Source organism: Hydractinia symbiolongicarpus, chromosome 6, assembly GCF_029227915.1.
Source record: "Hydractinia symbiolongicarpus strain clone_291-10 chromosome 6, HSymV2.1, whole genome shotgun sequence".
NCBI lineage: Eukaryota > Metazoa > Cnidaria > Hydrozoa > Anthoathecata > Hydractiniidae > Hydractinia > Hydractinia symbiolongicarpus.
In genome coordinates, this window is record NC_079880.1 from 30636558 (window position 1) to 30663863 (window position 27306).

Consider the following 27306-nt stretch of genomic DNA (forward strand, 5'->3'; position numbering starts at 1 on the left):
TCATGCATACCTGTATACTTTCTCAGCTTTCTTAGAGATACATCACCCAACGGATAGTCAGAAAGCTGGACAGAATTTAAATTCTTATCTTTTTTCAGTTTGTGTGGTGGTGGAGTCATTGAATGTATAGTGCGACCATTAGGTATGAGGACTGATGCTGCACCAGTTGGGGCCAAGTTCATAACAGCAGAATTTCGCTTAAAAATACGCCGAACGATTCTGGTGAGCGCAGTAATGATGAATGTTTTCCCAACACCAGCTGTTCCTTGTATTAATAAACGTAATGGCTGGGTACCTGTTGGCAAAGTTCCTTTTGCAACTTGCAATAAATGCTGAAGATTTATACCAATGACTGTTCTCTGTAATTCATTAGCATTTAAGATGTTTATTTGGGGTAAGGTACAATCATCAGCCAGATGCAATTCATTTCTTTCTGCTTCTTCAGATATAGATTGTAACCATGTGTCAGCATTAATTGGCCATTGACTACCAAAACTTTGAATTGCATAATTATTCCAATCAAATGTAGGCCCTCCATTGGGAAGAACTTGTTGTACATCCGGCTCATTGATATCAGCAACGTGATGCCTTGCAATATCTCTCATTATCGCTCTGCCTATGTTCATTTGTGCAATGACTGAATTTTGGGAACTTTGAGAACTTGCATCTGTATATTGTGATGATTGACATGAAGACTGATTATCGGTTTCATTATTGATTACACGAGTGTGACTTTGTTTTCTCTCACTCTTTTTATCGAATGATTGTTTAGCCTCCTTCAATGCATCTATTAATATAGGGGGACAGTTTTCAGTTTGAACAAAGGAAGCCAAAGCAGCAGCAAATGACTCATGTTGTCCCTTCAATTCTTCAGTATTATGCCACGTTCCAACAGAAAATATATATAGGGTGATTTACAGGTTTTTCGAACGAAAATTCAATATAGCATTAGAATTCAAAGGTCACTACCATAAAAACCATGGAAAGGTTAATAAAAGAAGTCAATAACAATATCATACCTGATATAACCTTATTTGAATCAAAGAGATCAAATTTATACTTACGAGCACTAGTACCATTTTTCAAAAACATCATTGTTTATTCTCTGTTAATATAAAACAAAGTATAAATATATATATACATATTAGTATTTTCCAAAGAGGCATCCAAATCGTAAAACAAATGTCTTTTTTTTGCAAAAGACTTAAAAGAAAAGAAGATATTTCAAAAAAGTTATTATTTTTCATTTTTTGACGATATTCGCCGCTGTACGAAGATGGTCAGTTTTGTACGAGGATAGTCACTCTCAGCGCTACGGCAAAAAAGCCCAACTTCGTACAATGAATGACATCGTACGGAACACAACAAGCCAATATGGCTACAACGAGCAATTTTCATTTTAAGCGCTATGTATGTGAGACAATGTCACGTGATATTAGTGAGAGTGACCGTGGCTAAGACCGTATGCCAAACTGATCTCAACTGGAAACGGCATGGTCTCGACGAACCAGATTTTCACGGAAGAAATGACCATAAAAAATATTTGGGTAAGTGGGTCAAAAATCGGACGTTTTGAAATTTGATGTACTAGGAGAAAACGCGGAAATTCGATACGCTCTAATATATTTATGGGAACGAGGAAAATAGCTTCGCTGCGCTCCCCTTCACTACGCTCCGCAAAAATAAATCAATTCAAAGCAAAATTAAATTAAACAAGAAAACTTGTCGGTTTGAACACACAATTCAATCTTAGTAAATCAATTAAAACATGGTTAAAATCTGCCGGTGCATGTTCAAGATCACGTCGTATTTAGCCAACCACTCACGATAGTCACCAAGATCAAACACCATAGTGAACAACGCGGAATTATCACAATATTCAGAGACGCCCTGCGAGAAGACCTTTTTAGGGGTCTTTATCAGCAATGGGGATAAGTTGGAACTATGCTCCGCGTTGCTGTCTTGGGCAAGATATCCAATCACATATCTCTTATCCTTGCCTTTGTTTGCAGGGATAGAGTCGCTTAGGACCAGGTTTTCGCTCATTACCCCGTTCCAGCGCTCCGCTTCACAATAGCTCAAGATCCTTTTTTTCGTTCCTGAAAAGCACCAATTAATAGCTCTATCCATTCTGCGCTTTCCTCTTGCGATTGGCGACATCTTCGATCATCTTCCCGTAGAATGAGTTACCCTCCCTCCGGCTTGGACGTATAGTATTCCATTTTAAGCATTGATAGATTATAGTCATTGGTGTACATGTCAAACAATTCCTCCTCATCATATGGCCAGCTGAACCTATGATCAATCCTCATCATCCTCTTCAACATTTCAGCGCGTTGCTCATCGAAATAGATTGCCGTGTTTGTCTCTCTTTACTTTCTCGACCTCTTGACTTTCGGATCTTTTCTGAAGTAGACAAAAAATTGAGTAGGGACTTTCCCTCTCTACTTAACTACTTGAGCATGATACTGTCGGATGTCATCGGATACGTCAGATGTCGTTGGTGTTTTGCTGATGTCAGCAGTTTTTTTCTCATTTGAGGTATCACACGTCAAATGAGTAAAACATTTTTGGAGAGGTAGCCGCCCAGGTGTTCGAAAGCGAGGGTTAAATCTCAAAATCTTGTATTGAGTGACTCCATACCACTACTAGCTAGGCTTATGTGGGGATCAAACCCACAACCACTTGGACATGAGTCGAACGCTCTACTGACTGTGCTGCTATTCCCCATTTATAAAATTTATTTCTCACTATAAAATTTTGGGAAGGTGATGTTTGCACCTGTAAAATATGCATGGATATACCATACATATTTTAACTTTACTTATTTATTTATTTATTTTTCTTATTTTTTATCGCTGTTTGCCTTGTTTTACGTTTTGTTGTCGATTTAAATTAGTTATTTAAATACTATTGTATCTATCGACGTTAAATAAAGAGAAAATCAAAAAATCAAAAAAAAAATCGTCTTTTAAAAACACGGGAAATGTTTTTCAATAGTTAGGCTTGTCTCATCTTGTGACACGTTTTCTAAAATTGCAAGAGTCCTTTGTGTACAGTTGAGTTTGTCCCATTCGATGACACGGTTTTTAAAAGATTCCTTTGTCAATAGGTGACTTAAGACGAATTTGCGTACATTTGTCCAAAGTTAGGCCGGGCCCGTCAATAAAAAATTATGAACACTAACTTTTCCCCCCAGCCAGACCCTTTTTCCCGTACGCTCCCCGGGAGATGTCGGATTGGTGTATAGATGGACCATCCCGCACACCCGTCCTCCCTAAAGACGCGCTAGCCCCGCGTCCAAAGTTGCCCCGGTGTTCTTAGTTGGTTCAGAACAGGTCTATTAAGGAGAAGCAGTGCCAGAAAACCATTTGGACTTGGAGCCGAGTTTGAAGACAGTTCACTTATTGCATCTTTAATGCTTTTTTCCGTGAAAGCTAGTTCTTGTATGGTTGGGGTAGGTTCAGTAACTTTATTTGTTGGGGTTTCTGGCTTTGGATTACTAAACATCAAAGAGTAATGTTCAGACAGAATTTCAGCCATCTTATGAGGATTGTTTTCGTATTTTTTGTTTTTATCAAGAAGTGGTCCGACTTTTGTTTTCACTTTCGAAAATTTTTTCGTGTAGTTGAAGAAATATTTAGGGTTTTTCTTATGAAATTTGTGGCTAATTGTTCTTGTTTTGTTTTAGAATTTTTATATGAATTTTGATGATTTTTTTGATTTCTACAAGTTCTTTGGAGAGACGCAGGGAGGTGATTCTTAAGATCAGTTTAATGATCCGAGATCTTCGTCGCATCAATTTTTTTCTTTTTCTTGGTATTTTCCAAGGATGAAAATAATTTTATTATTTGTCGTATGAGATTTTAAGAAAACGCTGAAATTTGTCTTCTAGGGGTATAGTAAATAAATTCTGTAGACCAATTGATTCTAGAGAAATTTTCTCCTATATTTTCCCCGTTTACAGCATCACTATGAAAGTTCAAATTATCGAAATTTGGTAGTGTTGTGCGATGAGTTGTTGGGAGTCGGTGCAGTTGATCTTGTAGATAGTGGAAACCTCAACAAAGTTATGGTGGGACGTAGAACGAACTGTAGGGATGATATTAGTGTTGTGTATAAGATTTGTATTGTTGGTAAGAACTAGATCAAGAATGTTGCTTTGAATATGTGTTGGTTCAGTGACAATTTGGTTGAGGTTTAATTCTTCTATAACTATCTACGCTTTTGTTCGAAAGATCTATTTTAAGGGGTAGCAGCAGTCCTTGCATATAGAGGGTGATGTCGCAATTAAAAAAAAAAACACTGTAAAGAACTTTTACAATAAAAAAAATATATATCAATAATATTTTCTTTTTTTTTTCAATCAATTATTTTCAAAAACCATGAATAACAAAAGAATATACCAATAATATACAATTGACTACAGTTTATATATAATAAAAACCAAGATACAACACTGGGTAAGCGAAAAAATCAATTCCTGTAAAACCCAATAGGCAAGTCCTGTTTGTGCCATCGCCACAACATTTTACTGCGAATTTGAGTAACAAACTTGTGAATGAGGAAAAAAATATCACATATGAAAGGCTAGCTTATATAAAGTGGCAGCTTGGATGTGATTCTCAAAAAATTTTCATATAGTCCAGCTCATGACGAAATCGTTCAACCCATAAGGTACGGAAGGTTTGACCTGATGTATTAAGAGTAAGTAACTGGAAATGCAAAAAAATGTTTGTAAGCTGCATTGTGTTTAGGGTGTTTCTCTCCAGGCCTCTTGAATTATCCCAAATTGGGCATGTTTTCACCCCATCGGGTACATGCATAAAATCTTGTTAAAAATAATCTTATACTAGCTGTTTCCCGTGGAAGAATCCACTGTATTCCATTTAATTTATGTAGCAGATATATGTCCATCAAAAAACAAACAATACAGCAGTGCGCATCTTACATCTGCATTATTATATAAATGACCAAAAAAATTAAAGGTTTTCAACAACTGCAGTATTTATGTGACATTTAAAATCTAAATCTACTAAAATTACTTGCTTTGACCATCTGACAAATGCGAAAATTATTCGGAAAGAAGTTTCCAAAAGCATTTCAACATACATCTCACCCATAAAATTTAAATCACTTAAAACGCCACATATATACAAAAAAGCTGATCAATGTCAAACACAAATCTCTCTCATTGTATATGTTAAAATCAGTTAGTTTATTGCAAACCCTGCCAAAGGTTGACACACAATGTGAAAAATAAACAATAAATTGTGCCTCTGACAGAATTTTTTATCTAAGGTGTAAAAAAGGGATTTGCAAGGACAAATTATAATGCAATAAAACATTATTTGATATATTGCATACAGTCCCTCCTCACCAAACTTTAGACAAAATGCCAACAAAATAACGGTGTTTAAACCTAAAATTAATAAAGTCCTTTTAGCAATTTGCATGCTGTTTTACCATCAATAAAGTAAACAAAATTTCAAATCTCACATAGTATTCTGTCACAAATTTTCATAAAATATATATATAAGTCATAATGAGTCATGTTAAACAACAGCAATCAATCTGTATATAAGTTCATTTTATGTCAATTTTTGCACCAATTTTGCAACACAAAATACAAATTCTAAATAATACTAAAATCTCTTAATTTGGACCTTCGCATACCGACGGTCTCCCACAAAAGTTTAATCAAAATGTAAAAAATGAGAGGTAACGACAAAATCAAAGTTTGCAAAATTTAACTATTTCAGTACATATATCTACTGCATATGCCCTCTAAAACAATATTTTAATGCAAAATGCCAAAGAAAAACAGTTTGCAACAAAAATCAGTTATTTCGATAATATTGCATACACTCTTTCCTCACAAAAGCTTCACAAAGTGTAAAAAAAAGAATGGTTGTAGGGAGTGCTTCTGATTCAACAAAAAAAGTTTTTTTGACATATTGCATCTAGCCCTTACCCATTAAATCTTACACAAAATTTCTAAAACTATATACGATTTAGAACACATCAAATTTAAATCGAGAAGGATCAGTCATTTCGATATATTGCACGGAGTCCTCCCCAGTAAGAATTTATACAAAATATAGAAAAACAAAGCTTGCAAGGTGTAAAATTGAATTCTTCTTCTGTGTATATATATATGGTCCTTCCTCGCAAAATTAACATAAAATGTCAAAAAGGTTCAGATATAACATCTAACACAACAAAAATCAGTTCTATCAGTATATGTCATGCCATTGTCTTCCACCAAATGTTCCCCTTAAAGTTTCACAGACACAGCCTGTAAATTAAAAATAACTAAGATCAGGTATTTTGGTCTATTTCATACCATTCTGTTCCAAATAACTTATAAAATGTAAAAATTGAGTGGTAAAACAGAAATGTCAAAAAGAAGAAAAAAATAGCTTACAAAGAGTATAAAATTGAAATCAACAAAGTAGCTCTTTTGGTGTATTAAATATAAGCCATACGCACAAAAGTTTACACTAATTGTAAGAAAATGGTTGTGTTTAGTAATTCTAAATTAAGAAAAGTCAGTTCTTTTAGCATGCTGATTAAGGTTTTTGCCCACAATTTGAAACAAATTAAATTTACATTTTAAAAATAAGTAATTTCTGAACTTTATTTTCAGAATATTTGGAGGAAAAGAACTTCGCAAACCAAAAAAAGCCCAGGAAAATGTTTAAAATTTTCAGGGTTAATAACGTTTGATGTGTTTTGTGGGAATATATATACTGGGAATCTTTAGTTTAAAGCTAGCATTAGCTAGCTACAGCAGCTAATAGCTAGTCACTTAAATATAAACTGGAGACTTAGCTAGGTATAAAGAACATGGCTACATATATATATATATATATATATATATATATTCCTAGCTAGCTAGCTAGTTGTTGGTGGTGGTTGGCTTTTTATGATGCTAGCTATAAAACATGTCTGGCAACAATAATATAATCAAAACTGAAAATAAAACATGAAAAAACCTTACAGAACCTTGCTATGATTAATTTATAAAACCATGCTCTTCTTCAAATGTTTTTTTAAAGATTTATTTTGAATGAAAGAGTAGAGAATACTCAAAAAGAACAGCCATCTTTTTCGTAAACACAATTTCCGTTTTATGCTAGGAACTTCATTTAACAGTCCGTATGCTTTGTGAATATCTAATACCGTTTCATATGTAGCGATACCTATATATATATGCTAACATAGAGTTTTTTGGCATAAGGGTATATATATTTATATCGTTATTAGCAGCGGGTTATATATTTACACCTTATGTGCGATTTCTATGAAGTACATCCCTAATCTTTTAGTTAAATTTTAGCGTACAGCCACGTCATAAGAAAGTGACCCGTGATTTCCGTGTCGTGGACTCACAGTTTTAGTCACGCAAGGGAATTAATATATAAGAAGCTAAGTATTCAATATTTAGAAAAACTTACCAAATTATAAGAGGCAAAGTGTAGGTCAGACCCCCTCAAAGAGGCCTAAAAAGGCCCACAAGATTGTACAATGATGCAATGGGGAAGTCTAAAAATATAAAAACTTACCAAAAATCCGGTCTTAAAGCATAGTCAGACCCCCCACCAAGTTCTTGACTCTAAATCCCATAGAAACTGTGTAAATGTTACCTCACCAGGTACAAGGCACAAAAACTACCCAAGATAAATTATCAAAATTTAGACTTCAAATACAATAACTTACTAAAATACTTGGTTCAAAGTACAGTTAAGACCCCCACAAAGAATTCAAAAAAGCCTATAAAATACCTCATAAAGTACATGCACCAAAATATGTATGTAAGTACTACTTATATAAAAGAACTTGAACGAAGAAGAACTTACCAATTATTGGGGTCCTAAGTCTTGGTTAGACCCCCCATAAAGGTGAGGAAACATTTCTCAATTTGTGATTGAAGTACATAAATTCAAGAAAAGAGAAAAAACATAATATAACTTTGCAAACACAACAATAACTTATATAACTTTGCAAACACAACAATAACTTATATAACTTTGCAAACACAACAATAACTTATATGACTTTGCAAACACAACAATAACTTATATAACTTTGCAAACACAACAATAACTTCTATAACTTTGCAAACAAAACAATAACTTCTATAACTTTGCAAACTCAACAATAACTTATAAGACTTTGCAAACAGAACAATAACTTATATGACTTTGCAAACACAACAATAACTTATATAACTTTGCAAACACAACAATAACTTATATAACTTTGCAAACACAACAATAACTTATATAACTTTGCAAACACAACAATAACTTATATAACTTTGCAAACACAACAATAACTTATATAACTTTGCAAACACAACAATAACTTATATGACTTTGCAAACACAACAATAACTTATATAACTTTGCAAACACAACAATAACTTATATAACTTTGCAAACACAACAATAACTTATATGACTTTGCAAACACAACAACAACTTATATAACTTTGCAAACACAACAACAACTTATATAACTTTGCAAACTCAACAACAACTTATATAACTTTGCAAACTCAACAATAACTTATATAACTTTGCAAACTCAACAATAACTTAAATAACTTTGCAAACACAACAATAACTTATATAACTTTGCAAACAGAACAATAACTTATATAAGGTTGTAACACACAGCAATAACGTTTGCAAACACAACAATCAAAAATCGCCAACTAAAAAATAACAAAATGTATTCAAAGTCCGAACCAGCTAATCATGTTGTCGCGAATGATGGATACTCTTTTTGTTAGAAAATTTTAAGTTGCGCTCCTAAAAACTGTTTAAGGCGGAGAATTTTAGAGGCATTCTATATAAAGTCGTTAAGGCCTGTTCTTAACGAACAAGTTGAATAAAAAAGATTATTACTTTTCCATAACGGCGTGACGTAAAAATATAATTTCTTATTACGACGAATGTATTTTTATTTTCTATTCTACTCATCTCATATTCAAAGTCCTTTGAGAGTTTCGGCAAAAATATTATTATATATATAGTGGCTTTATTGTATTAGCAGTATTACTTACATGAAGATGTAAAGTTTTATTTACGAAAAGCTTCGTGTATTTTATTGTAAATTTTTTATATGTTCTTTTATATAACAGAAACATACCTAGTTCGCCGAATATCTGCTGAGTCTTTTCACTTTTTTCTAACAATTTTAATGGTTGAATCTTTCCCTTTCGACTAAAAACAGCATTATAATCACAACCGGTGAAAGCGTGATATGCAGGGAGTGACTTACATAGCATATCACCCAACTTTTTGTGCAATTGGTTGACACTGATATATCTAAGTGTATTTTTTGTGTACAAACCAACCTCTAACCATAAATTGATTTGCTGATCGAGTATAGAAAAACAACTGAGTGTAATAATTATAACATCAGTGTCAGCTGTGCGAATCAGTACATTATTTGGCGAAGATATTGATGTGACATGATAAAATTATTCGCGAATCTGCTTCTTCGTGTGAGCAGTACAACAGCGGTTCCACAGTTTTTAGCATCATATCATCGTGAACTTTGTAGGAGTAGCAAATATTACCTCCATTTGCAAACAGGGTTTTTCCTTGAAGTACAGGAGCAAGGTTGTCATCCTCCCAGCTCTGAACAAGAAACTGCACTAGAGATTCTTTAAACTGGTCGTTTCTTAAGGCCTGGATCCAGCTTCCAGGGCGCTTCTGTCCTGGTCCTGAAATGTAAAAGAATCTCTCCCGTCCAGCATTTTTTTGTGTCTTTCACAATCTTTAATTGATGGAGATACTGTTTTATCAAAAACGGAATGTATGACTCACTTTTAACATTTTTTAAAGAGATAATGGGAGATTTCACCAAAAGTGGTAGGTAAATCAAACTGCAAGTGAAGAAAAAAAATTGCATCAATAATAGTAGTATTGACATACCTTAAGGGAAGAAATTTTCGCGGGAATTTAATTTCGCGGTTGATCAAAACGATTTTTTTCGCGGAATTTAATTTCGCGGTCGAGAAAAAAATATAATTTTCGCGGTCGAGAAAAAATAGTCTTTCTAAATTGTTAATTACTCGTTACATTCATCATCGATAATGAAGTCAAATGCGTTTCTATCAAAGTCTTCTTCGAACCCCCATTCTGCATCATCATCATTGTCGTCGTCATCTTCATCATTTTCTACGATTTCGTTTACGTATCCTTCCCGTATCTCGTCCGATACTTCGATGAAGCTGGGCTGGTCATCACGAGTTTGGAAATCCCTTTGATCGTTTCGCGATCAAGGTTTGCGAAATAGGAGATACAAATGCAGTTGGTCATCTTCCACGAGAGATCTCGCGTGTTACAAAATTTTTCATGGATAGAGGAGCAATCGTTAATGCCAAGCTTACAAGTGAACATTATAGACGCTCTCCCATCGTTCAAGGCGGTATGGAGATTCCATGTAAAATCACAGTGAAAATTGCTGGTATTTGTATTAACCTTCTGTTGATGGAAAAATATAAACAACTTATAGAGGAATTGTACATTGAACCCAAGAATGAGGAAAATCTGGGATCCTTTTTACAACCTAATAATGTGACCGAGGAAAGCATCAATTTACCTTCCACTTCATCCCAATCGAAGAAGAGCAAGTCCAAAGATGAAGCGAGCAATCAGAAAGATATCCGAAGTTTTTTTAGCAAGACCATTAGCATTAAAACAACTACTAAAAGGCGAGATGGCAAGAAGAAAACGGAAAAGATTATCACGATTGACTCTGATTGATTAATGAAAGTTTTATTGATTATTGTAATTCTTAGAGCATCTCTTATGTTAGAAAAGATACTTTTATGTATATGCCATTTCTCCATTCTCAGTTTTCACTGAATTTATAATTCCAATGCAAATAAAATCAAAAATTTTCGCGAGAATTTAATTTCGCGGTCAACAAATTTCGAAAAATTTCGCGGGAATTTAATTTCGCGGTCGGTGAATTTTTAAAATTTTCGCGGGAAGAAAATTTCGCGGTTTTTTCCAAAAACCGCGAAAACCGCGAAATTTTCTTCCCGCGAAAATTTCTTCCCTTAAGGTAGGAAGGATTAATGGTGACAACTTTAGATTCTAAGTGTTTCATGATCGAAGCTTTTGTAGTTTTTTGCATTGGTCCATCTACATGACTCAGTGATAAAGGTACTGGAGTGAGAGGAAACTTTAAAACCTCAGCCATATCAACTTTCTGTTGTAAAGATAGGTAGAGAATAGAACTAAAAATGTCTCGTACCATACTAATTGCGACTACCTTTTGATTTGGTCCTCGAATCTTTTGAATCCCAGCTTCTGTTGCAAATGTTTTTAACTATTGTCTTTTGATGCTTTCTTCAAACCGCTTTGGATTAGTTATGCATTCCCTTAAAAGTTTCTTGCACAAATCAGAACCAGATTTCATTACATTCAGAGGAAAATCTTCAGTATCCTCTGCTGCACATTTGCTAGTACCAATGTTGTATAACTTATCTTTGTCTACATTTTCGGAGAATGGATTCATTGTTTCTTCTATTGATGTTATGATTGCATTAAGGTTGGTGTTATTTTTCCTTATCTGATTTAGCTTTAGGTCTTGAGTGACATCTTCCTTTTTTGTCAAGTACAGATCGTCAAGAATATGAGATATAAATTCGGTTCGAACAAAATGACTGTCAGTCCAGCGTTGCCTTGCAGATATAAAGTTTGTTAACGCTCCGATTCCTGTTCGTTCACTTGCTGCATCAGCATTAATGATTTGTTCTAGAGTTAAATTAATAGGTTGTGCAGAGAATGATTTCTCAGTTCTCTGCAAGGAAAACCAACCTTTCCGGAACTCTTCGAAGACAGTTGGATGTGTTTCTTCTACTCTCAGTAAGTTATCGTGATACCTTACGAGCCATCGTGCGTAATTTCGATGGTTAAAAGCAAAGAAAATATCTCCAATTTTAGATAAACAATACGTATATAGCCCAAAAATTACCGATTTGAATGCTTCTAATAAACGCATGATAAAGATGAAACATGTTGATATAAGTGATCCAGTATTGTGCTGTTTTCCCATGAGCACCTTCCTTGGTCTTTGCAAGGTATTGTTCATACCCTTTCAAGACAGCACCAAATTCTGTGCAAGGTGTATATTGACTATTTAATTCATTTTGCTTTATAACATCCAATTCTGATTGAATAATACTGGTAACCTCTTCAACGTTTGACAGCTGTGCCATATACGACTTGAAATGTAGTATCTCAAAGGCTACACTGAGTAGATAATGAAGGCGTTTACATCTCTTTCTTCCCAGTTATAAAACCTTTAAGACAACCTTTAGCCAAAATGTTGCTCTCCGTTAAGACATACGAACCTCCAGATTCTTCTATAAATTTATCAATTGCATGGAAAATGGCAATGAACAGATTATCGAATCTGGGTGATTCTTCCACTTGAATCTGCATTGCAACTTTTGAAATTGCAAGATCGTAAGTTACAGCAATGCTGTCTTTAATTCCTTCTGCAGCTACGCGTTGCGCTTTCTTCATTGTTTCAAGAACCCGTGAACTTGATGTAGGAGATTGGTTAAGTTGACAATTATACCATATCTTTTGAACATTTTCATCATTGCAAAGATGTAATGAAGCATTCCAACCAACCCATATTGGTATGTTGTTCGTGTCATTCACAAGTAGATCAATCATCCAAAGGATATCTTTAAACCAAGATTGTTTGTACGAGTTAGGTATATACAGTCTTCTTTTATCGTTTCTTGGTAGAAATGTAGCTTTGTTCATCTTTGGTTTCTTCCTGCAAGGCAAAAATTCTTCTTCTCTTTTTCTTGATGGAAGGCATCAATTCCTTACTACTGACTGATCTTTTTCACTTGTTTCTCTATAATTTAGGACAGTAATATCATATTTTCTTTGTATTTGATAAGCAATTCATACAGTGTCATGCAATGTGCTTTTTCCACTCAAATTTCCACAAACCTGTTAAAGTTGTCAAACGCTACAACAGTACCCAAGTTCTGATCGTCTTTCATTCTATAAGGCATAGTATTTTTTATCTTTGTTTACTTCAAGCGTGAGTTTCGTCTCCAGTTCTTCGATTGAATGATAGCTCACACAATGCAATTTAATATCTCAATTATCTTCCTACTCCCTGAAATACTTTTTATAGTAAGGCCTAGTGTAAGATGTTTTGGAGGTTTTTGTCGTCCAGAAGTAACAGCGAAGACAATATCTTGGCTGATAGCCTTAATTCTTCGTAATTTTGAAGGTGAATTTGATCCTTGGATATCTGGTCCTGCAAAAAGATATGATAGAAATTTTGAAATGGCTTCTGGAACATCAATCTCTCCTTTTCCAATGTCCTGTACTAACAAATTTGCTGGTAATCGTCCTTTTTCAGCATTAAAAACAGCCTCCCGTAATTCAAAAGCTAATGACTTAAGATTAGTGTCAGTGTCAATTTTCTGTCAAAGCAGCAACTAACTTTTGTTTCACCACACCTGTCTTCTTTTCTCTCTTGCAACAAAATAAGCAAACATCAGGAAACACCCCTGTTGATAAGGATGGTTTTGGAGCATCAACTATGGATCGAGTGACATAAGACCTTTTGCAATACATATTCTGCAGAATAATTTTCCAAAATGCACCTGATTTAGCTAGCTATAAGTTCCTTAAATGATGCAATCCAAATGTTTTAAGCTCCAAAATGATATGAAATCAATGTAAAACCATAGTTGAAAGACTAAGATAAGGACAAAATACATACACGAAAATCCACAACAAGTAACCAGGAGCGATAAGACTTAAAATGGCAGAAAAAATCAGCCAAACTTTTGTACGGGAAGCAAAAGAAGCGGCTTTTGCGCAAAAATAATCGCGCGCCAACAAACAACTTTTTGTTTCTGAGGTTGCATTTCAATTCAAACACTAGTGACTAGTGAATCAATTACTTGTACAGGAATATGAAATATGTTTATCTTAAGCTAAACTTGACTACATTATAATAAATACAACATTATAGAGTTCTAGATCTAAAGACATTCTTTTAAAAATCAATGTCGAACCGCTTTATAAATAAATTTTTTACCTCCTCGGCTAGTTTTCATGTAATCTCGCGTAAAAGATTCACCAATGTTTTCATTCCCGCGGATAAATAAAAATAATTGAAATCAACTTTGCTTTAGATCAAATGAAATGATTTTAAGCAAAGTTTATTTCATTTCATTTGATCCAAAACAAAGTTGATTTATTTTTTTAATTTTAGATTCTTTTTTTGCATGGCAGCTGTCGGCCACCGTAGTCATGTTTTTGGGATCATTTTTCAGAGAATGTTTCTTTTAATAAAAATTTGGAATACAAAGACTTTAAATTAATGGGGAAACCTGTGGTTAGACACAAAACTGGTCTTACATTCAGGCCAATATTCACCTTTAAATTATATAATAAATGGCTGAATTTTACAGAGAATGTTGTTTATAATATGTGAACAAAAAATAACAACTAAATTTTCGCGGGGATTTAATTTCGCGGTTGAGCTCATCTACGAAATGTTAGTACTTCGCGGAGACTTATTTTCGCGGATGAGGGATGTTCTAATTTTTCGCGGGACTTAATTTCGCGGATGATTTAATAATAGCAATTTTTGAAAAAGGTAAAATAAGTTGTCAAGAGGGTTCGAGGCCGAATGGCACAATCTCATCGACCTCGTTACACCGGTCATTTCTACACCAACCGAGACAAAGTGTAGTTTTGCATTTTAGTTCAAAGTTTTTTCAACAGAACTATATCGTCTGGTAAAATAAACACAAATGGATAAAAACACCACTAGATAAAAAACGAAACGAATCTTAATTGTTAATCAAAAGCGTCAAACGCGGTACGAGAGAAGTCAACATCATCTTCATCTCCAGAGATCGGTTCATATTTTGATTCTTTATCCAATTCATTCACTACTATTTCACTTCGTTTGTTGTAAGCAACTTTCAATTGTTCCTCTGTAAGGCTGGAAAAAGAACTCAAATTCGGTTAATCATCTGCATTAGAAGCTGGAAGCAAAGGATCGATATCCTGGAAATGGTCAAGTAATTCGAGACCTTCTACACAAGCTTCAAGCGCTTCAGTGATACCTGCTGCTTTCCAGGCGTTTTTAATAACATTCTTGCCACCTTTCGTCAGATCATTGAATAAATCCACCATCCATTGATGATGATGTCTGATGTCTTGCAGCGATTTACCTTCATCTGGTTGCAGACCACTCTGAGCGGTATACCAATCGTTAAACCTTCTACGTGTATTCTTCTTTGCGTAACCGTTTACGACCAAAACCAGAGGTTGGAGTAAGTGCGTCATATTAGCAGGAACGCAGACGATTTCGATATCTTCTTTCTCATACAGATCCAATACTTCTTTCGTCATTTTTCCAGTAAAGACTAAGGTTTTTTGACCAAGTGGTAAATTTAATAATTTTTCTTGTTCTTTAATAACGTTTTCTATGTACGGTTTGAGAACTTCTTTTGAGAACATTTTGCAAGCTTCATCTGCGTTACTGTAGTGAGTTTTGTTGAAACTTAAAGATTCTTGGGTCATTTTTAATTAAATCTTGCGATGCGGGTTCCCTGCCAAATGGGAAAAAAAGAAAAAGAGTAAAGATTCGTCTGCTGTTCCATCCAAGAAACCGTCGAAAAAAACAAGCATAACCAGCTGAAATTATATCTATTGTACTTTATTGTACTTCAAGTAATTTTTAAACTCGCTTTATTTCTAGAATCATTAGAAAATATAACACCTGCTGAAACTAGCTACTTAAAACAAATTTCTTGTCATTTTTGTCTTTTCATCTTCAGTAGTCGGTTGAAGAAGTAGGCCTACCAATAGAAAGGCTCAGATTTTGCTAACAAAAATAAACAAAAATTTAAAATTTCGCGGATCGAGCAATTTTTCATTCAATAAAAATTGGCGGTATTTTAATGAAAGCATCTGCGGGACACCTTTTAAAAAGTAAGTACTTTTGTTTTGTGATTGTCGGCAAATTAATTTATAAAATTATAGTAAGGTAAGTGTATTAGCTGATGTATTACGTTGTTACCCTTCTATGTATGGTGTGTTTTCTGACTACGTTTCGATGAAAGTCCATTATTTATCTGGAAATAAGCTATTTTTTTCTCTATAGATTCTGTCAACGAGCGTTTCAAAGATGCGAATGAGCAAGAAATGCGACGCATAATTGGGACCAAGCTGCGAAACGCTCCCAGTCAGAGGATTAGAGACATAAGGGGTACATTAAATGTATAAATTTACAAAAAACAAAGGAGAAGTCCTTTCGACTTAACTCATTTATGAATGTCATTTATACATTTAATATTTTTCTCTTTGTTTTTTTAAACTGACTTCTTTATTATTTCAAATATTTATTTTGTTTATTTTGACCTTGCAAGCGTTACGACGAATTTCAACTACTAGCAATTTTCACAGAAGTTTTAAGGTGATTCTTTCCTATGGCCTAAGCTTAATATGTTTAAGATTTTTTCGATTAGAGTTCCAATTTATGCCTTAAATGGCATGCTTTATTTAAAAACTGACGTAGAAATTAGTGGACATCTATACGCATGGATAAGTTCACAGGTAGAATTCGTAATTCGTACTTAAGTCGTGTACTGAACTGGGGACGAAGTTCTTTTTGGCTAACTTACCACACTAATAAATTTATAACCAAATATTTTTATGTTGGGATGGAGCGGAGTGGGGACAGGATTAAAGTTTGACTGACTAAATATTGCTGGAAAATTGGTGAGATTTCTAACACATTGACATTATGCTAAACTGAACACTATTTAAAGTCCATTTCAAAAGCTGTAAAAAAAACTCCCTCCATTTCTTTCCCTTACTTGGCAGGATACAGTTTCTTTTTAAATTTCTTGTTGTTTCAAACTTATAAAACTAACTAACTAAGTATACAGGAATTCGAATTCGAAGATGATGTTTTGTAAATTTACAAAACTTGAATTCCCAAAGTAATACAATCGAACGTCTATTTTTTTCTGCTTGACTTTGTTTACATAAGAAAATTTATGTTTAGATGCAGTCAGGTAAAAAACGGATGCTAATCGGTTTTGATGTTGTACTGCACTACAAAGCCCTCAGTCAATGACACAGACATCGTAAGCTCAGTCTATACTTCCCATCTCGGGTCACAGTACAACAACAAAAACATTGAGTACATCCGTTTAATTTTGCAAAGCGTGGAAAAAACAAGTAATTTGAAAAGCTAAAAGAAAATGGAGGAACAGACTTCTTCCATGATTTTTTCAAGCGAAGTGAATGTGTTTAAGCATCTTATTTATATCTGCAATCAACTGATATGGGTAAGTTGTTATGGTGGTAAATAGGAGAAAAACACAGTAAAAATCAGGAGTTTATGCAATATGAAGGGATAAAGTAAAACACGTCTTAATATATGCTTTTTAGACCATAAAGACAGTTGGTTTGCGTTGCCTAATTCGAAGGTTATTAGGGAGTTTTATAAGGTGTTCAGAAGGTTTTTTATGGAGTTCTGAAATTGTTATGGAGTAGGTGGATTTCTGCCAAACTCACGAATAAAACAAGTGTCTGTTTCATAAAGTTCCCTCAACAAGAATTATATTTTTTTACAGAATTCTGCGGCAAAGAAAAAAGAGACATTTTTACACAAACCGTTTTGAACATTTAAGTGTGGAAAAAAATACCTCCTTTCATTTCCCTCATTCTTAGGTTTGTAATAGGTATTTTCACAGCATGGATGCTGGAAGAGTTCCTTCTAAACAAATGTAGGTATATTTCAGAATGCAACGAAAAACAGATTTCTGTAAAGTAAAAACTTACGCCTTTCTTCTTAGGTCAGTGGAGTGGCACTAATCATCGTGGGATGCATACTGATAGATAATGGTGACCAGTTATCAAACAACTTATGCGTGTCTCTTATCGTTGTTGGATTCATAACACTGCTTGTCAGTTGTTTTGGATGTTATGTTGGCTTTAGAGGACATTATTTCATGATACTTGCATTTTCTTGTCTTCTTGGTATCATGGTTATTATTGAGTTAGTTGTTGGTGCCGTAGCATTTGCACACAACATCAAGGTAAGATTGATTGTCGTGTTGCTTTTGTAGAAAGATACCTCACTTACATCATACTTCAATACACTCCCAGATCAACAAGTCAGACAAGGTCTGTTTAATTTTTAAAAACAATATGTTTTCTCCCATTCTTGAATGTATATTAGGTGTAAAATGAATTTTGTGCTGATGTGTTCTATAGTTCTTCTTTAAAATATTTACTAAACCACATTCAGAATTTCGCTTTTATTTTTTTGTTTTTGCTTTACTTTTTTTGCTTTATTTGTTTTTCATTGTTACAAAAACCAGCGCTTATTTTATTTTTTTATCAGAACAACATGGCAATCGTTGGAGGAGTCGCCATTTCAGTTGCATTGCTTCAGGTAAATCTTTTAAGCTTTTTTTAAAATCAGGTATTGTATACCTCCTAAATAAATATTCCCCTTTTTTATGAGAAACATACTGTTGGGGTTTAGACTCGGCCTTTCTTAACTTTTTAAAGAAGATTTTCGTAAGATTCATAGGCCAGACCCCTATTTTTTGCTCTAAAAATGCAAGCAATCCTGTTAATTTAAGAATTTACCTCTGTAAAAACTAACGAGTTAGTAGTTGAAACTATCTTTTATCACAGTTTCAAAAAAATATCATGTTTGTTATAAAAAAAAATGTGTATTTTTTTAGGTTAGTGGCATCGCGTATGCGTGCTGCCTGATGAAATCTATCAAAAACGAATACGAAATTCTTTAAGTCGATGCTGTGAAAATAGTAAAAGGTTTTTACATAACACATTTTGTAGGACGTTTTCGTGCTGATATTTGGAATACATGATGCCTTAGAGTTACCATTTTGGTTGTCATAAAATTTCTTGTTTTCATAAAGTTAAAAGCGAAGAACTTACAGTGACCCGCTCAGACGCCCACATTCGTGTTACCCCAATTGTATTTTATTGTCATTTGTTACGACCACCTACATAACACACGACTTATCTTAAGACAAAATAATACCTGTGTAAGAAGATCATTATTTCTATTTAAAAACTGAAGACAAATGGGCCACATTTTTCTACCTTGAAACGAATACGTAGTAAAGCATTTACATTCACATTACAGTTTGCATAACTTGGAGATCACAGCGCTTGCCTAATTTCAATTAGTTTCTTGCACTCCACAAGTTTGGTGAAGACCAAAAAACGACCACTTTTTTTAAATCCCGGGAGTTACTGTACGTACATCAAGTTTGACCGCATATGAAAATACAGACCAAATAGAAATTACCATTTTAACCACCATCTTTATCGTAATGTTTTTTTGTTTGTTGCACTAAGTATCAGGTAAACAATGCACAAGTCTTCACAAGCTGTCAAAGAAAATGATACTTAATACACCTGTATAAAACTTTTCTAATCGAGCAGGTGACACAGGACATTGTTGCGAGATCCCTATTCAGCAACGTCCACGATAGTAGGTTTTCATGCATATTACTGGAAAAAATGACGCGCTGCTCTTTGTTGCTGCAATAACACTAGGACTGGGTGGCCCACTTGCTGTGAAACCACACACTCCGCTGATGTTATAAAAAGCACTTTCCAAGTTTATACCATACAAACAATAATTCAAATGGTTGATGCATTCAAATGGTTAATGTTGTTAGATGCCTGAGGTCAGGGTTTATTGAATTAATCATTTTGCTACATTTGGACGAAGTGTTTCGTTTCTTCCCGTTAAGGTCAATACCACAAGCATATCATGCGAAATAATTCAAGCTATCGATGTTATTAAGGGCACTAACACTGTCAACTAAAACACAACATCTTTAACGCTGTTAAGTCGTTAACAATTTAGTGTGAACAAAGCTTATTAAACATAGCACATATTTTTGTGTTAAGTTTATTTTTACTTTTTGATTTTGGCGAAGATGTTACTTAAATTTGAAGGCTGTTTTTTTTCCGGGAGATTTCAGCATATGGGACAGTTTTTCTGCAACAATCAACAAATTTTAATTACTTTTGTCTTTATGTTGCCTTACTGATAGCTCACTGGAATGGCTCAAAACCATAGTATATATGTTTTTGGCTTTTATAAATTTCCCTAGAGCTTTGCACCTATTTCCCGCCGGATGTCAGATATAAGACGTCATCACAATTTGCGAAAAAAAATAAAACCGTTTTCTGCATTTCTACATGTAAGTCAAAGTATTTGAAATCAAATTTGCCTAAGAAATTTAAAAAGTCAGTTCTTAGCTCGGCCAAGATTTCCTTTTTCGAATTCGTTGATAATGTAGCGGTTTTGTTTTACTATGTATGCTTTGATAAAACCCAGATATAATTATATTCCATACCACTGGATTAAAAAATGGGTTAAACAAGTGGTAGAACTTTAAATCAACATTATGCATCCTCCTCTCCAGGGTCTCTTGCCGCTATCAAATTCATGAGAAATGAACTTGCTGCCGTCAGCCACAATTATTATGTTTCAAGAGCATGTATTTGACAAAATAACTTAGAATCCGAAGTCACTACACATTGACAATTCCAAAGTGCCCGACTGCAATATAAAAACAATCAACGTGATTTCTCATAGCGGTCTCTTGCCGCTATCAAATTCATGAGAAATGAACTTGCTGCCGTCAGCCACAATTATTATGTTTCAAGAGCATGTATTTGACAAAATAACTTAGAATCCGAAGTCACTGCACATTGACAATTCCAAAGTGCCCGACTGCAATATAAAAACAATCAACGTGATTTCTCATAGCGGTCTCTTGCCGCTATCAAATTCATGAGAAATGAACTTGCTGCCGTCAGCCACAATTATTATGTTTCAAGAGCATGTATTTGACAAAATAACTTAGAATCCGAAGTCACTGGACATTGACAATTCCAAAATGCGCGACTGCAATATAAAAACAATCAACGTGATTTCTCATAGCGGTCTCTTGCCGCTATCAAATTCATGAGAAATAAACTTGCTGTCGTCAACCACAATTATTATGTTTCAAGAGCATGTATTTGACAAAATAACTTAGAATCCGAAGTCACTGCACATTGACAATTCCAAAATGCGCGACTGCAATATAAAAACAATCAACGTGATTTCTCATAGCGGTCTCTTGCCGCTATCAAATTCATGAGAAATGAATTTGCTGCCGTCAGCCACAATTATTATGTTTCAAGGGCATGTATTTGACAAAATAACTTAGAATCCGAAGTCACTGCACATTGACAATTCCAAAATGCGCGACTGCAATATAAAAACAATCAACGTGATTTCTCATAGCGGTCTCTTGCCGCTATCAAATTCATGAGAAATGAATTTGCTGCCGTCAGCCACAATTATTATGTTTCAAGAGCATGTATTTGACAAAATAACTTAGAATCCGAAGTCACTGCACATTGACAATTCCAAAATGCGCGACTGCAATATAAAAACAATCAACGTGATTTCTCATAGCGGTCTCTTGCCGCTATCAAATTCATGAGAAATAAACTTGCTGTCGTCAACCACAATTATTATGTTTCAAGAGCATGTATTTGACAAAATAACTTAGAATCCGAAGTCACTGCACATTGACAATTCCAAAATGCGCGACTGCAATATAAAAACAATCAACGTGATTTCTCATAGCGGTCTCTTGCCGCTATCAAATTCATGAGAAATGAATTTGCTGCCGTCAGCCACAATTATTATGTTTCAAGGGCATGTATTTGACAAAATAACTTAGAATCCGAAGTCACTGCACATTGACAATTCCAAAATGCCCGACTGCAATATAAAAACAATCAACGTGATTTCTCATAGCGGCTTAATTAGCCTTGCTGTTTCATTATATATGTTCATGGTTGCAGGACTTAGATATCGTGCATTTGAAAAAAAAATTTAAACTGCTTCTTATAAAATACTAAAACTCGTCCATTTTATTTCTTTACTTTTTTTCCCCACTTAGTAACTTACAAAATAGATATTCTCAATAACCTGCGCACTCTGGTATAAATTATTTTAATAGGGCTGCAATTAAGAGAGGCAATTCTATCTGTCTCGTTTGATCCAACGGATTATGGTGCAACAATAGGCGGGTTACGTCAGACGAACATTGATTGTTTTTCTTTCTCAAACGACGTATTCCAACAATGCCATAAATGGTTCACGTGTGCGCGAAAGAAGCAACTCTACAGCCGACAGGCTGTAGAGTAGCGGCTATTTTAACCTTTTGTCCGTGTTTGACGAAAAGAACTGCCTTTGTTTAATTATTTCAGTCACGGATTGTGGGAATCAGCGCGAGATTAAGCTTGTTAAAAATTAGGGTTGATTCTTTTTTAAGCTAATTCACAGCAGCACTTTTATAAATTCATAATTGAAACCAGTACTAAAGTTTCAAACAATAATAGCGAATACAATGTTGAAACATTATAGTCCCTAGGACTTCTAACGTTCTTATATTTGAGACAGAACGAACTAGTAGCTATGAACCTAAGTAGTCCTGGAGACGAGGTGGGGTTTTAGACAGTATGGTAAATTGTTAGGTACACAACAACTGATGTTAGGCTGACCATTGTATAATAGTTAGGAAAAAAAGAAAAAGAAAACAGAAATTGCCATAAACTTTTGCGTTTATTTCTTCATATTTGTCTTTCTTCTGTTAAGTTCGCGCTAATTTTTAAAGTAAGCAGTTTTTCGCCACAGTAGTTTTATCAATGAGGTTAATGCGACTGTTGGGAGGGTAACAATCATTCTTATCAACCCCATTATTTGCACAAATTTTACTGCTGAAGCGATTTTTATAATTTGTGTATTATTTTGCTAAGCGTGAAATACTTAACTTGAACACATCCGAGCATTCTTAGAAATAAATACTGCTAACTGAAAAAGTAGAAGTGAATTAGTTTTCCTCCATTTATTAAAGATGGCTTACAAAAAATGAATTGTTATTTTCTCCGTCAGGAAAAAAATGTTTGTTCTTTGTTTTTATTTTTACTAAGTTAAGTTGGCTTCTGAAAACCTTTCATTGCTACAATACATTTCTGGAAATGTTAGGGAAACCTTTTCAATTTTTTATGCCCTATTTAATTAATACTTACGTCTCAACAAGATATCAGGGTAGTTCTCTTGTTGTATTTTTTGCACGCAGAGGTCTATTTTTGATGTAGTTTGGAACTTGAAAGTATATTTTCTAGATGAATAAGCTAATAAAACCTTAACAAATATGCAATTTCATGACTTTTGTGTCACCTTTGAATGTTACTGGGAGCGTATCTGATTTGAACAATTTGTCGAAATTGAAAAACATAAATACATAATCTACCGAAAAATATTATAACAAATGCACAGGTTAAGTAACACTCGGAACGCGATACAAAAAAAAATAAGAGGCGTTTTTACATACTTTTTGCGCGAACATTTCATAGAATCGACGATGATGATGATAATGTAGAAATTACGTAAAAATTTTTTGTTTCAATTGCAAACCACCTACTCCTCTTGATATTTTACACGCTTCCCCTCCAATAAAGTCTTCTCACCCCCCGAAAATTGTAAACATTGAGTGTCACACTAACGTTTAGAATATAAAGTGTTATTTCTGCGCAAGTAATAATTCTCAAGTAATGTATTATATCACTCATCTGTTCAGTCACTCTCGTTAAATAATATAAATATTTTCATCTCATATAAGCCAGTTTATTCTAGGCTACGTTTTGACATTTACAGGTATTATCGACGGAAAAAGATCGCAAATTATCTTTGGCTGTTTATTAGTCAAGGTGATAATTAGAAGATCGAAATCAACCAATCACATCACAACGATTAAAGTAATTACGGACCTTAATGGAAACAATATGTTTTCTTTTTTTTCTAAAAGTTTTTTTTCATGTTTTTTTTCTCGAACCATTTTCACTTTTTCTTAATGTTCGGTTTTCGAAGTGTTTTGAATTTGATAAGAAATGCTATTGATATGAGTATTTTTGTGTATACCATTTCTGGGTTTTTCATCTTTCTCTTAGTTCATGATATGTTTATTATCCCAGTCTATAATTATGATCATTCTCCCAGCTGTGGTCCGCAATCTTATTTTGTCTGTATTAATGTTGCGTACGGCCTTTTGTGCTAGAACATTCGTTTTGTTTCACTAAAATCAGCAGTATGACAATCTTTACACGGGATTTTTTAGACATTTAGATAACATAACATTGATTATCTGGATGCAAAAGTATACTATGTAGCGTGTTTTTAGATTTCAGAACTAATCGAGAGAGAAAATATGAATGGAATTTTTACGGAATATTAAAAAAAAATCAAAAAACTTTTGGCGCACAATTACTGTCTTTTTGCGCTCAAAAGTACCAGATGAAAAGTACAGAAATGAGGATGCAAAAATGTATTTTATTGCTGGTACTTTTTTCCAAAACCACATCGATAACGATAATTACAAAGAGATATATTTCCTACAACAACAACAACAACAACAACAACAACAACAACAACAAAAAATAAAATAACAATAACAATAAAGACTATAACAAAAATTGCTGAAACAGTCCCTTGTAAAAGAATCTGCTTCTAGTTTCTTAATTCAATACACAATGTCTTTCTTTTTAACAGCTCACCCATCAATCCTCAAAGACTCTTCCATTATATTTTCATTATTCAAAATCCTTCGTTGGAATTTTCGTCAACTTGAATGCGCTTTCATAAAGTAATCATCCGCACCGACGCTGTTTCTAAGTGTATTACACCTGTTTAACATTCGAATAAGTGACGTAAATTGTCTGCCATTGATCTCTGTTGCTCTTTTTTTGATTGTTTTGTGTCATTTGTGCTGTTTTTTTCTTCTTCAATCGCTTTTCGCATACCTAATTTCAGCAACCCAGACAAAAAGTTGAATAGACTGTCCCAAGCCTCTTGTGTTTTACAATCATCCACACTTTCGTCATTTTGCAGGAACGTGAAAACTGCAAACTTCAAACTTGTAGCTAAAGTCTAAAAATCAAATAGAAGTAGAAGCTACTGCTCCATTTTCTCACATCTCGCACTCGCGAATTTCATATTAGAAAGAAGTCATATACTTGTAGTTTCTGCAGATACTTCTCATCAAACTTTCTTCAATAATAATCCCTCTGATATTTTTCTATTTTAACAACCTCTTTAAAAACATGATATTTATAAATCCGTTTAGAAGTAGTGATTTCAGAGACAAAAGTTACAATCTTTAAATCTATTCAATTTTGTGAAACATTTGGGACAATTGTCGACATTGGAAACATTTATGGATAAAAGTGAATAGTCTAATCTTTTTTTTTTTGGCGAATATTTTAATTTATCAAGAGGGAAGATAAGATGTGGAGAAACTCTACCTAAAACTTTGACTTGTCACATGCTTTGTGTCCACGACTGATATTCATCAGTACTGGTATGATTAAGGTTTGATTTGTTATTGTTTAGTTAAACATCGAAACTGTAAAAATACTTACAGTTGCAAATCTCTGTTGTGCACCAAACGAATGATGAAATCTGCCATGATCAATCAACGATTGGACCAGTACTTCTCCTTTATGCAAATTGTAAATGACAATTTCAATTAATTCTTCAAATTTTTTTGCATGGCGTGAAATGATTGGTGATTCCAGCAAATCGTCCAAGTTTTGTGCAGCGGTGCTGAACATGCTCCATATTTCTGGATAAGCGCTGAACCACCTTCAACAAGATAAAGAAAATTTGACAACAGTTTTTTACAGTCCATCCTATTTTACTTTCCCAAACAAAATGGAAATTAAAAAAAACATTTAATCACGTTATGTCTTATTGAAAACAAACAGATGATTTTGCAAGGTTACAAAAGTTTTACTTTCGACTTCCCCTATCAGCCTATTCAAATAATTTCTAATTAACTTAAACATCCAAACCTATGTTCCGTTCAGCGTCCACACTCTCGGCACTGCAGTGAAGTTAGTGTTTTTTTGCATCGAAATTTGAGACCTTGCTTATAACATAAAAACTATTGATATAAAATAAAGCCTTTATTGATCCAAAATTTTGAATCACTAAAAGAATTGAAAAACACTCCGGGGTTTTCTTAAATTTACAGTATTTTTTAATGTTAGAGGGCAACAATAACAATACAAAATAAAATGAGAAGAGATAATAATAATCTACATCATACCTTTTAAAAGCAATTTTAATGACCTTGTTCCATTCTGGCTTGATTTTGGTCCACGATATTTTTAAACGGACAATGTCAGATGTCTTAAAAGGTAACTCAATTTCAGGTTTTCTCTTTCCAACACAACAACGATTTCCCATTTTTGTAAACGTATACGTCTTTCTAGAAATTAAAACGTTTTTAAAAAATTATTCTTTTTGCTAACCGTGTGACGTAATTGAGAGCGTCAGTGAGATATTTACAACAAAAGATTTTTTAAGATATTGAGCTTCCGCATAAAACAAACACGAGCGACGCAATACTCACTTTTTACTTTACTTGTTGTTTTAAATATTAATGCTAGCTAACGTTGATGGTATTAAAAATAAAAAATAACTACCACATATTTTGCAAATTATTGTCGGGGTCCAAGCAAATTCGTAGAATTTTGTAGCTACTGTGTTTTGTGCTGTCCTTAATTTGCGACACGATTTGAAAAAGTAACATCTATTAGTTACCCCACGTATTTCTTATTTCTATTGAAAAGCAGTTCTGTTTTTTACAAAACTACCACCAAAGGTTTTCTTTTCAAAAAATATTAACTGCAAAACAACATGCGCAAAATAATTGCGAAATAGCGGATTACTAGTAAAGTTGCGTGAGACTTAGTATATTTCATAATATTTCTCCCTTAGACAGAAACGTTTTTTGTAAGTCCGGTTACTTAATGCCAAAATGTCAAAATAAAAACACGCAGCCCTTAAAATACACAAAAAGTTAGTCATATAAGATGTCATTCAAACTAGGATTGTACTAGCCGTGTTATGATCTCATGGACTGTTAAATTATTTGGTGGCAATTTGGTATCAAATATTCTTATTGTTACATTGCCTTCATAACAAAAAAACCCGGCCGAGTTCTTTAAGAAATAAAGAAATAAATTTTTTATAACAAACGTAGATAAAACAATAGAATATGAAGGATCGTATAATTGGTTCCGATATTGGTTGGTAGATGTTTTCTATTGATTTCTTTACATCTCAACAATGGCCAAAAAGTCTTCG

At 33.9% G+C, this 27306-nt stretch overlaps 2 protein-coding genes across 2 annotated transcripts; one reads left to right on the forward strand and one right to left on the reverse strand.

Moving 5' to 3' along the window:
* Positions 1-3301: 3301 nt before the first annotated feature.
* Positions 3302-18956, forward strand: LOC130648114 (uncharacterized). Its single transcript, XM_057454139.1, has 4 exons — positions 3302-3457; positions 17894-18136; positions 18445-18495; positions 18794-18956. The coding sequence occupies exons 1-4, from the start codon at positions 3419-3421 to the stop codon at positions 18857-18859; spliced, it is 399 nt and encodes a 132-aa protein (XP_057310122.1). The 5' UTR covers positions 3302-3418; the 3' UTR covers positions 18860-18956.
* Positions 18957-24118: 5162 nt separating this feature from the next.
* On the reverse strand, positions 24119-26977 carry LOC130648112 (uncharacterized). Its single transcript, XM_057454136.1, has 3 exons — positions 26264-26977; positions 25575-25797; positions 24119-25083 (listed from the first exon to the last, which is right to left on the reverse strand). The coding sequence occupies exons 1-3, from the start codon at positions 26401-26403 to the stop codon at positions 24844-24846; spliced, it is 603 nt and encodes a 200-aa protein (XP_057310119.1). The 5' UTR covers positions 26404-26977; the 3' UTR covers positions 24119-24843.
* Positions 26978-27306: the final 329 nt, after the last annotated feature.